At 42.4% G+C, this 14,917-nt stretch overlaps 1 protein-coding gene across 1 annotated transcript in view; it reads left to right on the top strand.

Moving 5' to 3' along the window:
- The window catches only part of KCNH3 (potassium voltage-gated channel subfamily H member 3), a 337,652-nt gene that overhangs the window by 268,918 nt on the left and 53,817 nt on the right, over positions 1 to 14,917 (top strand). Inside the window, exon 12 of the mRNA XM_085600263.1 lies at positions 5,785 to 6,290. Within this exon, the coding sequence (XP_085456389.1) occupies positions 5,785 to 6,290 (506 nt within the window). The remainder of the gene's footprint in view (positions 1 to 5,784; positions 6,291 to 14,917) is intronic.

Here is a 14,917-nt window from a genome sequence, read left to right on the forward strand (position 1 = left end):
TGCTTTAAGCTATCACACTGGAAAGATCTAATACAACATCTTCCCGAACTAGGATTCTTCTGCTTAATATCTATTTGAACAGCTTCGGCACTCCACGAGCGAAAAAGCTGCGCCGGCTAAGCGAAAACCTGGATCAAACCTTCTCTGATGGCGTGAACTACGAAACAATACTCTCTGGGGATTTCAACTTGCGAGAACTCGGATTGACTCGCATTGGCTGCTCACCAACAACTCGTTTAAACATACAACTGGACAAAACACTAAAAAAACACAGACTGAAGTCCATACAGACTATAATTGAAAATTCAGATCCATCTCTCCAGCTTACGAAAACTTACAGGGGCGTAAGTACCATTGACCACGTGTTCGCTTCAGGAAAACCTGTGGAACGCCTCAAGAGGTTTGAAGTACTCTTCTTACATGAAAGCGAGCACCTTCCACTCCTCACAACATTTAACCTCTGTTTAGCCAAACGGGAAAACCATAAGGCACTGGGCCACTCTCTTAATGATGAAGCCACTTTACTAATTCGTAGAATAAAGGGGGGCCCGGTTTGCGTGCCGAAAATAAAAATGATGGAAAGCTACTATAGGGCAATCCCTTCAGGTCCAAAGCAGTGAACATCCACTAGCCCACTGGTAACCAATAATCAGGGGCATCCACAAATCGTTAGCCAATCCTCCAGGTCGTGGGCGCCCTTTGCAAAAAACCTCCAACAATAACCAATCTATCTTGAGCAGTTCACCGCAAATCTGTAAAATGATGAAAGCATGTCACAAGACCCATAATCATCACACCAAAGTCTCTCTGCAACAAGAACTGAGGGGTGCAAGAAAACAACACAAGCAATTGATATGGTTGGTAAAAAATCAGCAGAGGGAAAAGGAGTGGCAGTATGTATACTTACCTATGAGCAAAGGCAATCAGGCCGACTTATGGATGCATATCAAAAATAAAACACGCCAGGATGCCACCAGAACCAGTGTCATCGATGAACCCACATGGACCCTGCATGTAAAAAAACTGTACACAACCGAGCACCCGAGTGCTCCCTTACACTTACCAGAAAACTTAAACCCCATGGACGACTCAAAGGGAGATGTAATGCTCACGATCAATAAGACCAAAGAAGTTCTACGTAAAACAAGAGCATCAGGTGCACCTGGCCCAAACGGGCTCCTAGCGAAACTGTTCAAAGATATTCAAACACTGTGGTCCGCAACACTCTCCCCACTGTTCCGCTCATGTTTTAAATTCTGCCATGTCCCCGACAGTTGAAGAGGGTCAATATTGCACCCAATTTTCAAAAAGCGCGAAAAACAGAATCCCTTTGCCGTTTGTTCGCCCTTTTGGACATAGAGGCCAAGATATATTCCTCAGCCATTTTAAAAGATCTGGAGTCATGGGCAATTACAAATGCAATAATCCCATTTTGTCAAACAGGACTTAGATCAAATTCCTTCACACTGGACAATATATTTACCCTTTCCTATCTCATCCACCATGCGAACACCCAGAAATCACAAGCACTCCATGCATGCTTAGTTGACTATTCGTCGGCATTTGACCTGTTGGATAGGGGCGTCCTATGGAGCAAACTCCAGGCATGGGGCATTCCAAGCGACCTGCTTAATGCTATTATTGCACTTTATTCATCAACTTGGGTGAGGGTCAAGCTCTCGGCCACTGCCCTCACAAATAAGATCAATACCAACCAAGGTCTTAAACAAGGATGTGTGTTAGCCCCCATGTCTTTTAACTTGTACACATCAGATATGTCTTCGTCACTAATAAACCAAGCCAATCTAATTTCTCCAAAAACAGGAACGACCAAGATTACGCTTTTACAGTTTGCAGATGATGTAGTCCTCCTTGATAATTCAAAAATAGGAATCCAGAGAGCCCTTAAAGCCCTCCATTCAAATAATAAGACAAATAAGATGATAGTAAACACTTAAAAAACAAAGGTGGTATCATTTGGAAGGATGCACAAGCAAACAAAGTAAGGTCCCTCAGTTCCTTAAAAATAACAGGAGCAAAATCATATAACTACCTGGGCATTTAGCTTTCAGCAAACGTTGGACCCAAAACGCATCTGAGTCCTCATAAAGATAAGCCCATCACTAATTATCACCAGACTGTGCCAACTTAATGACTCCATTGAAAGCCCTACTTCAGCCCCTATCCGAAAAGTGCTTAGGGCCATATTACCATCCACCATCGCCTATGGCAGTGAGGCTTTCCCAGGGCTACACATCAAAAGCATGGAAAAATTACATCTAAAAGCCTATAAAAGAGTGTTTAGGCAGCCACATTACATCAGGGGATCGCTGGTGAGATTAGTATGTGGCCTAGAGGACCTAAGATTGACCAACATGAGCTCTATCCTGAAATATTATCATAAATGCATTACGGCCATGCCAGCACTCTGAAGTTTGTTCTTCAAAGCATATTCAAAATCAAAAACAGCCCGGAGCACATATTTAATGGCATCAGCAGACGCCCTTCAAATAGGCTTATGTGTATTAAATTCTCCATCGCCCTCGCACACAGCAGTGAAAAGCATACTGAAGAAACAGACAAGTTTTCTCTTGAAACTTGCAGATGTGGAAAATATCAAGACCATCCCACTCTCACAAGCTCTGGCAACCTCGTACGACAATGAATAACAGATCGACCTAAAGTCACAGTCATATCTCAGTTGTTCATTTGGATAAGCCTGTGTCCATCAAATCTTGGCTGCAGGGATGATGACACTACAAATTAAAGACTTCAACCTAAACTGGTCGCTCCTCTCCAATATTGCAAAGTGCAGGCTGTGTGACTATAAACTTGAAACTTTCCCGCACGTACTCTTCTGTTGCCTGTCGCTACTGCATTCCAGGCGGACATTACTAAAGCCATTCTTTTTAACCAAAGGCTTAAGGACCTGCAGCAACGCTACAACCTGGATTTTTACTATCATGGTCCCTCTGTAAATGTAAATTGTAAATGTAAATTGATACTTGTATAGCGCACTACTCACCCGCAAGGGTCTCAAGGCGCTTGTACGAATACCGCTGGGGAACCCATCCTGGCTTTCCCTGTGAGGCATCCACTCCTGGGCACCCCCAAGGTGGAGGCCAGGCATCCTTAGCGTTGTGGGGGCCGTTGTGGAGATTAAGCAAGCTATTGCCCAGAGTTGCAGAGTGGGACTCCATGATTGGAATGGCACCGAGGCGAGAATTATCAGGTCCGTGGAAGTTTTGAGCCCAAGACCCACCGAGGCGGGGAATTGAACCCTGGTCCCGGGCTAGACCTCTGCATCAGGGTCTGCCGCTCTAATCATTGAGCCACACTTCAGTGTAACTGGCAAACACTTCAAGGTGGTGCAAGACCTGCTAAAAATCAAAACCGCTAAGTGCAGCGATGACTGACAATTATCAAAATGCACCGTGCACCTGGCTTATTTGCAACAGATTTTAAACAATACATGATCTTCTATGTAATGAGCTGATTTTAAAATATGCGTTTTATTCTATTGATACCACAAGCTTCTGAAGGTTACATGGCTCACAAAGATCTATTTATCCTAACACACTGTGCACTTTGGCATAATTGCAATTGGCTTTAAATAACCACACATAAATATAACTGATTTTAATTCACTTTTCCTATTTTTTACTCCTATTTTTTATGCCACATGGCATTATAATGAACTAATTACCTTTTAATTTTCTTTCAATGTTCTATATTGTCATGGTTTTAATTATCATACAATAAACGTATTTATACTGATGTGGGGGGAGTGTACTATGGTAGTCATATTGTCTTACCACATCAAACACTTAAATTCAGTTTGGGGCAGTCACTGTACCCCCAATATACCCAGAGACAGAAGTCTGGTTGAACAAAACAGTATTTTACAGCACCCAGACAGTGAATACAAAATAATTGTTTTGGCATCCTGTTTCTCACCCTTTGAAGTGTGCCCAAAGTTTTATATGTATAGAAACCCAGGCAAAATGACAAGCAGGATTTGACTTTCAAGCAGGAGTTGATATTATAAAGTCAAAAAGAGGCATATTGTGATTGGAGCCTCTCTAATTTGGGCGGACAAAGAAAGGGCACTGCCCAGGTGTCAGATAACATTTGCCTGTGACAGGCAGGCCTCTTTGCAGTTAATCCAGTTCCTGGGCCAAACCCTACTGCTAATCCTGTGAAGGAAACAACACCTCCTCCCTAAACCCAGGCCTTTGTTATTTTCTTTGGGAGCAGTTTTCACAACTCTTCAAATGTGAATTACTTGCTGGCAGAGGTGGAAGACCAAATGCAAATGGGCCTCCAGATACTATAGGCAGGGAACATATAATTGTCTTTCTTAATGTTTATCCCAAATCTGACTTCATAATTGAATTGGATTTTTATTAATTGTTTAAAATAGTTGTTCAATTATTTTTCTAGCTAGTCCGATGCCTGAAATACAGGTTTAGGATTTTTAATCTGAACTCTGGTTTTCTATGTAGGATAGCCAAGCCTGCCACAGTGATGAATAGCTTTTGGGTGCTAGTCACTGTCAAAACGTGTTAACATTACATTTCTACATGTCCTGCTTTTGAATACCATGCAACCTGACTTGTGGGCAACATGGTCTACATAAGGGCGAGTTATTAATACTTAAAAGGGAGATTTTGACCTGTCAAAAAAGTTGATTTTGACCGGTCAAATTGCAGTTTTTACACTGCTACAGTCAGGCTACACAGGTAGGACAGAAGCCATATTTTAAACTGCCAGGTTAGTAGCTGGTTTAATGGGTGCCACAGTCCACTAGTGACATTTAACTTCCAGGCCCTGGGTAGGATTTGTACCATATACTAGGGACTTGAACATAAGTTAAATATGCCAACTAGAGATATGCCAATTTCACCATGTTGAAAGGGGAGCATAGGCACGTTATAATTGGTTAGCAGGGGTAAAGTGCAGAGAATTCTACAGCCAGCAAACATATAGGGGCCCGCAACAGGCGAAAAATCCGGGGTGACCATGCAAAATGGGCAAATTTCCTACATATACCTTTGTAATCTCCTGTTTTCGAAATCAAGATGGGCGTTGTTTGGTTTAATGCTGGAAAACAAATAAAAAATTATCAAAACTAAAAAGGCTAGAACACTTTCTGTCTCTAGCTATTCAAAGTATGCCAATTATCCAATTATAGGGCTAAGTGCTTTCAGTTGTTTAGACAGTTTTCTTGTCTTTATCTCTGGTTGACACAAAGTATTAGCCTTCAAATTAAGTGACCACTGATACGATCGGTGTGTACATGCCTTTTCATAGCTGGTAAAAGACTGCATCCAATTTGTGACACCATCTAATCCTGGATGAAGGTAAAAGGTGAGACAGAGTTCCACTGGAGGTTAAGGCTAAACCATATCTCTGTGCAGAAGTGAGATGGAAAGAGGAGAAGAACAGGGAAAGTCAAAGAAGTGGATCTGTCAAGTAAAAAGACGGTTTAGCGCTGTGGAGCAAAATATCTCAATTGTTAAGAAGAAGTGAATGCCTAGGGAGCAATTGCTGTGATGTCACCATAAATGTGGTATACTGTTATATATATTTGTCAAATGTATTAAAACTTGAAAGCACCTTATGTGAATGGTGCAACAAAGAGGTTGGAATGATACACAGAATAGTGCTCTCATATATTGATGTACAGAGGCAAAACCTATTGTGTCCCTATCTACTGGGGTCCTTTTGGGGCAAAAGGTGAACAGGAACATTCTTTTTCTGACCACTGTCTTTTCTATGCAGGCTGACAGCACCAGCTCGACCAGTCAGAAGAACACTTTACCTTCCACCAGAGATGGCAATGAGATAGAAGTGGATAGAGCCACACCAGGCACCAGAGCTGGCTCTCCCTACCCAGACATCAGGCATACATTTACTACTTTGGAGACCAGGGCTGCATCCCCTAACCCCGGCATCAGGGCGGTATCCAGTGACCCAGACTACAGGGCAGAATCTCCCAGCCCAGACACCAGGGCTGCGTCCCCCAATCCAAACACCAGGGCAGTGTCTCCCTGTTCAGACTTATGGGCTGCCTCCCTCATTTCGGATAGAGCTGAGAAGTCTTCCTCCAGTTTCCTGCTGTCCCCAAGAAGCACCAAGCACCTGCTGTCTCCAGGGAGAACCTCTCCACGGAACTCCCTTTCTCGAGCACGGCTCTCTAGAATGGGCAATGTGCAACAGGATCCAGGCCCAAAGGAGCTGCAGATTCACAACACACCCTGGATCGGACCCCCTGACCTCAGCCCCAGGTAAGGTTTTTCTATTAGGTGAGGGCAAGGGATTGATGTTCATGAAAAATTGGGAACCTGTGGAACAGTTGAGCTCATGTAATTATTTTTTTAAATGCTCCTTCCAGATTGTCGCTTTTAAAACAAGATTCTGTAATTCTTCTCTCTATCCAGTTTCATAGCATTTTCCAAAATATTAAACACGCTGTGACATACAAGGTATGGGTGTAAACTGCAACAACAAGGTGATTCATGGAATGCTTGAAATAATCTGAGCCACTGGCAATTGCTAGGGTCGGCCAACCAGACCATTATTTTACTCCCACTGTGCCACTCTAGACAAAGGCCTGCAAAATCAGTACTGTCCCTGCTCCTCATGGGAACAATCCGTCCTGAACTGCCATAGATATGGGGAAAATCTCTCTGTGCCACCGACCATCTCCACAGATTAAAAAGAAATACATGAACCATACTGGAAACAACTTCAAAGCTCACCTAGCTGCTAAGCCACCTCATGCTGAAGGGTATGGAAACAATCTTAAAACTGATCCAATTATAAAAACCTTGAATTTTTATAAAGTGGAACTAGTAATAATTTTCAACCAATTCTGCCAGTATGAGAATATTTGTGGTTCTGTACCTGCGTGTTCTGTGTGAGAATCTGACCTCTTTCAAGAAGGAGCCCTGCGTTTCGTCTAGTTCAGATGATGACCGGCCGAGGGGTCTCAAAATTCTAGTTGCAGAGTATTCAAGATGTTTTTGCAATGTGCAGCTGTATGCTGGCAAACTTGTAGTAGGCTTCAGGGATGAAAATGTGGCCCAGGCAAAGATCACAGTGCCTCAGTCACATGGGCGTAAGGGCCTTAGAGCTTATTAGGTAGGCGTTCCTTTTCCTTCCTTGCAGCTATTCATTAAAATAAGTGCCCTTCCAAGACGCATCTGACTCAGAGCTAGGGCAGAGTTTAGGAGAGATCTTAAAATCGATCATTCTACTCTCTGGTTTTTAGTCTTTTTCTACTTTCCATATACCTATGTTGGTATCTGCATTTTAGAAGTGGGATAGTCAATCAATAATCTGTGTCTCTATTACAGACTTTATTCTCTTAAATGTGGTTAATTCATGCTAAACATTTGTTGTATAGTATGGAACAAAGTGATATTAGAAAACTCAGAAACAACAAGTCAGTGTAATAAACCACAAGGGGCTTCTTTAGGTCAAAAGAGCATAGATCTACGAGCTCAAAACAAACACATATGTTGTTGAGAGGAAAAACCATCTACACAAATCATGCAGGTTTTGTTTAAAGCCCTCACTCGCCAACCTGGTTGGTGACATGCTTCATCATCGGGCTCCACTGGGTATGCCCGAATGCCATCCCAGTGTGCTGCAACGCCAGGTTACTGCGGAGCGGGGTTCGTGTGAGGTGACAGTGAATTTAAAAACTTCCAATTGAGTCAAAAAGTGAATTTATTAGTTTTGCTAATTGGGACTATTAAAACAGAGTGAGGGTCAAAAAATAGAAGACCGGTTTCACTCACCGCCACTGAGTGAAACCGGTCTTCTATTTTTTGACCCTCACTCTGTTTTAATATTCCCAATTAGCAAAACTAATAAATTCACTTTTGACTCAATTGGAAGTTTTTAAATTCACTGTCACCTCACACGAACCCCGCTCTGCAGTAACCTGGCGTTGCAGCACACTGGGATGGCATTCGGCCATACCCAGTGGAGCCCGATGATGAAGCATGTCACCAACCAGGTTGGCGAGTGAGGGCTTTATACAAAACCTGCATAATTTGTGTAGATGGTTTTTCCTCTCAACAACATATGTGTTTGTTTTGAGCTCGTAGATCTATGCTCTTTTGACCTAAAGAAGCCCCTTGTGGTTTATTACACTGACTTTGTTGTTTCTGAGTTCATTCCCTTGAGGGGAGTAGTCGTGCTGTGTTCCCTTCCTCTCTCGTTGTTTTCATACCATATTAGAAAACTCGCCTTAATATAAACCATATACTTAGAAGTTTTTTGATAGAAGGCTCTAAAGCAAGTGGTCAAAAAATCAGAACATGGTAAGAATTTAAATTGAATTTCAGGCATATATAAAAGGCTATTTATTTTCAATTTTGTATAGCGTGAATGTAGCCCAAGTACATTAGAGAACTTTATAAACTATCAGAAATGTAATTATGATTTCAATTAACATATATAATATAGGACCTAATCAATAAATTCAAGTCAGGGACCCCCAATCTAGCTGGAATTTGTTTGGGAGGTGATTTTAACGTTAAGATTTCAGAGGTGAATATATCAGACACTCTTCACGCACCATGTGTAAATCTGTGTAAAAGGTGGACGGAATTAGTTGATTATTTGTTAAATTAGGAGTTAGTAATCGCGATGGACACTGCAGCTGTAAACATCGACGACAGCCACTTAATACCAACGTTCAGAGGCCGTGGCTGCGCCTCAATAATTGATTACGTTTTCATATCAGCCACGTTAGAAGATATTTTAGTCAGAGCAAAGGTCCTACTGACAGTATTTGGGGACCACAACCCAACTTTGGTTATCTTTAGGGACACTCCTAGAGCCAATCCGATTGTAGAACCAGGAGCAAGTAATTTAACACCCTCGACCGATAATCTAAGACACATTTGGAAAGGTACCGACAATAGTATTGTGTTTTAGAACATGGTAACAACTTATCGGTCACTTTTCGATACCTGTCTGTCGCCTATGGACGTTAACCCCGAGGTAGTAACAGCTTTTGCCCACCTATGCACAGGCGTTAAACAAATTATCTCAAAACCCATGATGTCCAATAATTACAACATCAAGCGGTTTAACAGTGATTGCTCAAGGGCCAATAGAGAGCTTCACGCTGCCTTGTTATCAACACCAAGGGATGCAAGCCTTGTTAGATCACTGAGGCGACAATATAATAAAGTGGTTAAACAGAGGAAAGATGAGATATTAAAAGATCATTGGGATAACTTGGCCAGTGCCGCTAATTTAAATAATACAAATGGGTTTTGGCAATCTGTTAAAAACATGAGATCTATGGGTCACAATTTAACACCTCTGAGCTGTAACATAAAAAGTGAAGCCTGGGTAGTACACTTTTCTAAAATATACACAGCCCCTGTTCAGAATGAGTTTCACATAGATCTCCAAGCTGCCACATGAGTTCAGATATCTATAAAAGAAGTTGAGGAGGCCATTGATCAAAGCTCAGGAAACAAGGCCCCTGGCCCGGATGGGCTATACATTGATCTTATTAAGCACAAACCAGAATTCTGGGCACCGCTTCTGCTTAATGTTTTTAACAATCTAACATATTCTTATATCCCCAGCACATGGTCAACGAGCACTATAGTCCCAATTTTTAAAAAGGGAGATAGGTCTAACCCTAGTTGCTATAGACCGATCTCTTTGATCTACAACACACTGAAGATACTTGGGCGGGTTTTATTTAATAAAATCAGGAGTTGGGCTGAGGATGAATGCATTTTAGATAAATGTCAGTTGGGTTTCAGAAGTAGATTGGGTACTGTAGAGCAATGCCTTACTTTAAATCTGTTAATCGGTAAATATACTATAGCTAGTCAGTCCCCAATCTACCAGGCCTTTAGGGATCTTACCTCAGCATTCGATTTTGTAAATAGATCGCGTCTTTGGCAATGTCTCTTAAATAATGGGCTGGACGAGGCTTTAGTACATTTTTTGGCCTATTTACATAAGGACTTGGGAGCTAGGGTGAGGATTAGCAGGGACGGAGCAGTATCGGGGAATATCGTGATCAGCAGAGGGGTCAGGCAGGGATGTGTGCCTGCCCCTCTGCTTTTCATCTTATACATCAACGAGCTGAATAACGATCTGTCTAAATTGACCAAGGATGTCCCTATGATTAATGGTAAAATGCTTCCTGCCATACTGTACGCAGACGATGCGGTCCTAATGGGCCGCTCTCCCAATGCACTGCGCACTTTAGTTGGGGGTTTTGTGGATTTTATGAATAAGCTGGACCTTTGCACAAATTAAAAAAAATTATTTTTAATGAGTTGCGGCCCCAAAAAATACTCTGTAAATGTAATTAATTCTGGCTCCGAAAAACTATTATGCACACGCACTTTTCCATACTTGGGCGTGGTATACACAGATAATGGTTCCTGGGTTGTCCATTTGGCACACAGCAGGAGCAAATTTATAAAAGCCGTCAACTCGATTCTGTCTCTCCCTCAACCAAGAAGAACTGAGGTAGTGCCACCCCTTTTAAAAACTCAGTGCCTACCGACCGCAACATATGGAGCGGAAATTTGGGGCTATGCAAATTGTAATAACATCCAGGTAGAAGAAAACAGATTTTGTCGGAGAGTTACCATTTATTGAGGATTACATTAAGACCCGCCCAGTGATCTTCTGGATGAAAGTGTGGCAAAATCCAGCAGCCACATTGACTAGAGACATTATAGTTGAATGTCTTAAGTGTAATAAGGGCGGAGATATACCTTGGTTGGCGGCCGTTAAGGCTAGCCTGAGCATTGTAAATCTGCCACAAATTTTTACAGACCCAGGAAATATGGCAGGCACTAACAAAAAGATTATCCAGGGGGCCCTGTATGCTTACTACGCCAACCTGAGATATGAGCAAGAAATTTTGAAACCCTCAGTTGCCCGGTATATAACTATGGTAGATGCCCCCCACAAAATTCCTAGCTAGTTATCTCTTAGAGGCGACTAATCACTGGTAACGAAGCCTGCTTTAGTCTTAGGGCTGGTACTTTAAAATATTTACTTTGTTTTCCCCTAGGTTTTAATATCAATCTCGAGCAAATGCATTGCCCTTGTGGAAATCGTGGCAGCCAATCTATGTTACACTTTTTATTCTTCTGTGATTTTTATAAAATATATAGTAAGTAGCTGTTGATCCCCTTTTTTAAGGCTCATGATATTACTGATTTTAGGGAAGCATATAGGGAGATTGTTATGCTCAATGGGGAAAATTAAATTTGTCATGTTAGTACGTTCTTGAAACTGGCTGTTCGTTCTCGTGCTTCTATGAACACAGTATAGACAGTTTTTGCTGTATGCCAGTGTCACGCCCCTACAGACCGGACGAGGCAAAGGAGCTTGGTGTATAACTTATTGGCGGATACAAATGAAGGATCGTGGCACTCGTCCGCTGAGGTCGGCTATCCGCCGTGGTCCGTAACCCCTGGGCTCTGTCGGTTCCTGTACACGGATTTCTGTCTCCGCTGTGTTCTTGCTCCCGTGGGCTGTCCTGCCGGGTGTTCCCCTCGGAAAAGAAAAGAGGAGACGGTCAGGGCCTATTCCTTCCCTTGTTAATGGTTTACGCGCGTGGGCTTTGCTCTCTTTATAGCCTCTTATCTCCCTGGTCTCCCTGTGGAACCTATGTTGCCTTTCGGGTTTTTCCCATCTCTCCCATCCCCGGGCCCTTTTTTTCAGGTGGAGTCCCATTGGAGGTGAACCTGGGTGGTCCCTGGCCTCGTTTGTGCCCGCCCTTAAAGCAAACAAAAAGAGAAAAACAAAGAAGACCTCCTGCTCCTTTCTCTGTTCCCCGGCTGTCCAGGCGCTCTCCCCGCTCCCTTTACAGACCTGAGAAGCTGGACTGCGCTTGCCACCACCCTACTAGCATGCACCCAGTCTTTCCCATCACTTGCCTGAAGCCGGGACCCGATGATAGGGTCCCGGCCGTCTCGTCCGTGGCGCCTTCCTCGGGGTACGTCCCGGTTTTCTTCTGGGTCCTCCCGCCGTCACTTTGAGCCTCCTCCGGCGTCCTCTCGGCTTCCTCCTCCGGTGTCCTCTCGGCTTCCTCCTCCGGCGTCCTCTCGGCTTCCTCCTCCGGCGTCTTCTCGGCTTCCTTCTCTTCTCGCGGGTCTCCGTGTGGCTCCTCGCTTTCTCTGCGCCCCACGCCGGCTGCTCCTTCTTCTGGGTTTATCTGCTCCCTCAAGCTCCGCCCCCTGGCCATCACCAGAGTCCGCACCAGTCGCGTCGGCTCGGTGCCCCCGGGGCACTCCTGTTGATCTTTGCAGCTCGTCCCGTCACAGCCAGTCATTTGACTCAATTAATATGTGGGCCGCATATCTTATTAATTTTATTGTTTTTTATGTATCAAAGTGTCCGCGTTTTAATATTTTATGTTGTTACATTTTAAATATTGTATTTTATATTACCTCTGAACTAACAATTAATTGCAGGCTTATGTCTGTTTTGCTGAATTTATTCTTGTACTATGTATATAATTCCGTGTACATATAATAATATGTCTACTGCACTTATTGATTTTCAATCATTAATTATGTATGTATTGTGCTGGTTTTATCTTGTACTTTTATGGATATTTTTGTATCCGAATAAAGAATTAATTGATTGATTGATAAATTCAAGTCAAATCAGCGGAAGTAGCCAAACTGTCTGAAATAGGAGACTCTTTAGTTCCTTTTTAAAGGTTGCAAGATGGGGTAGTGCATATTATTGGTGGAAAATGATTCAATATCCTGTTGCACTGCCTGAGAAGAATGGTTTCACACACAGCTGTTGCTTGTATGGGGGGGCCTCATTGAGAAGGTATTCACCATTTCTCAATCACCGCTTAGTAGCAGAGATTTTCAATTTCTCAGCCAGACACGAAAATGTGCAGCAGTGAAGGGTTATGTGACTGAAGCAAACAGTCTTAAACTGTGCGCTTGCTTAAGCAGGGAACCATTGCAGAGTTAGAAAAGGCAACGTCGGTCAAATTACTAGTGCCCTAAAACAATGCAAATGACTCTGTGGAGCACAGCTCTGAGGGGTGCCAGATGAACCTTTGGGAGTCTGGGGAGGAGTATTTTTTAGTAGTCAAGTCTGCAAACAACAAATACCTGGACTACAAAATGTAAGTCCTGATTTGGAATTAACTGCCTTATGCCCCAAAGCAGCCTGAGTTAGTTTCATGCGTTCTTGGCCATAGCAGAGATTTGCCTCTGTAGGTTAAGCGAGTAGGATAAAACTAAGGTATTTGACACTATCCACAATAGCTGGTTTACTATCCAGAGGAGTAAATTACTCCTTCCATACTTGGACAGGAATGCTGATTTTGTTCAGTAAGATTAATAGAAATCTTGTTTTTGTCGAGTTTTAGGTGATGGTTTGACATCCATTTCTGATTTCTGCCCTGGGTGTTTGAGAGCAGGTAGATGTTGTTCAGGGATGAAACCTTATAATGGATCTGAGTATCATCCATATATCGATGACAAAGAATCCTATAGTTTCGATGATCACTCAAAGTGGTTCCAGCTGGAGACAAAATACGAGTCTTGAGGAATCCTTTGTTGTAGTCTGACTTTGTTAGATACATAGCTCTCTAGTTTGACCACTTGGGAATGGTATGACAAAGAAGACGCAAGCCACTTCACAACAACCCCCTTTATGCCTCTCTGTTCTTTCAGCGAGCCACTTCACAACAACCCCCTCGATGCCTCTCTGTTCTTTCAGTATGTTAATCAGAGAAAGGTGATTGACTGTTCCAAAGGCAGCGGAAAGATCTAGTAGAAACGGTAGGCAGTATATACCAGAGTCGATGAAGAGGAGGCCGACAACAAAAATTGGAAGAATAGTAGTCTTTCTGCTGCAAACTGGTGTAAATCCAGATTGGAAAATTTCAAAGAGGCTGTTTGACTGGATGTGAAAAGAAAGTAATACGTTACACAGCTTTCTATCACCTTCCCTTGGTAGGACAGAATTGAGTCAGCGCTGATGTTATTAAAGTAATTGGGACCAGCAGAGGGACTTTAGAGGAGAGGGAGCGTCTTGGGCGATTTTCAAGCGGTCTGGCAAAAATGCCTTCCATAAGTGAGGTATCCACCAGAGTGGTCCAGTTGGGTAGCAGAAGTTGGGCAAGCTTCTTGCTAATAGTTCCTGACTCTGTTCGGTGAAATGATTCAATGATTTTACCTTGTTTATAGTTTCAAGCAATTCTGTCTCTGAGACTTTGTCAAAATGAGACCAGGTAATCTGAGTTTTACGGTTCAACTTGCGGTTTTCTAGGTTGCTGGGTGATGCAGGAAGTGAAAGTTCAATAGACTTTACTTTCCCTGCAAAGAAATTTACAAAGCCTTCACACTTGGCTTCTCGAGAATAGTTTGTGATTTTGGAAGTAAGGTTATTTGATTATTTAATCACTTCGAGTAAAAGTTTTGGCTGATAATTCAAAGTGTCAAGAAGCCATTTAATATGTGAGGACCTAATTCTGAAAATGTGAGAGCTGTAGTTTCTTCTGTTTGCCCTCAATCTAGTCAGATTAGATGGACAGGGGCATTAGCTCCAAGTTTTCTCAAATTTCCTTAGGCTCCTTTAGTACAATTTTCAGTCTTCTATAGCAAATTGTTTATTATTGATTTTTACGGGGCACATTCCCTTCCCAAGGAAGCCCTGTTGCACTGCAAAATAGCAAATATTTGTTTGACTATAAAACCAACATTAGTTCGTTTATTTCATCACACAGACATAAGTAATTTACATTAATTTGTGTATACGTTTTTACATTTACTTTTCTTACTAATGTACCTAAATATGTGCTATGTTTTCATATTATGATTAATATTTCTTTCTCTATTATTTAATGCTGTCAGATATAAAAATAATAAAGGGA

Source organism: Triturus cristatus, chromosome 4_2 (genome assembly GCF_964204655.1).
Source record: "Triturus cristatus chromosome 4_2, aTriCri1.1, whole genome shotgun sequence".
Lineage (NCBI taxonomy): Eukaryota > Metazoa > Chordata > Amphibia > Caudata > Salamandridae > Triturus > Triturus cristatus.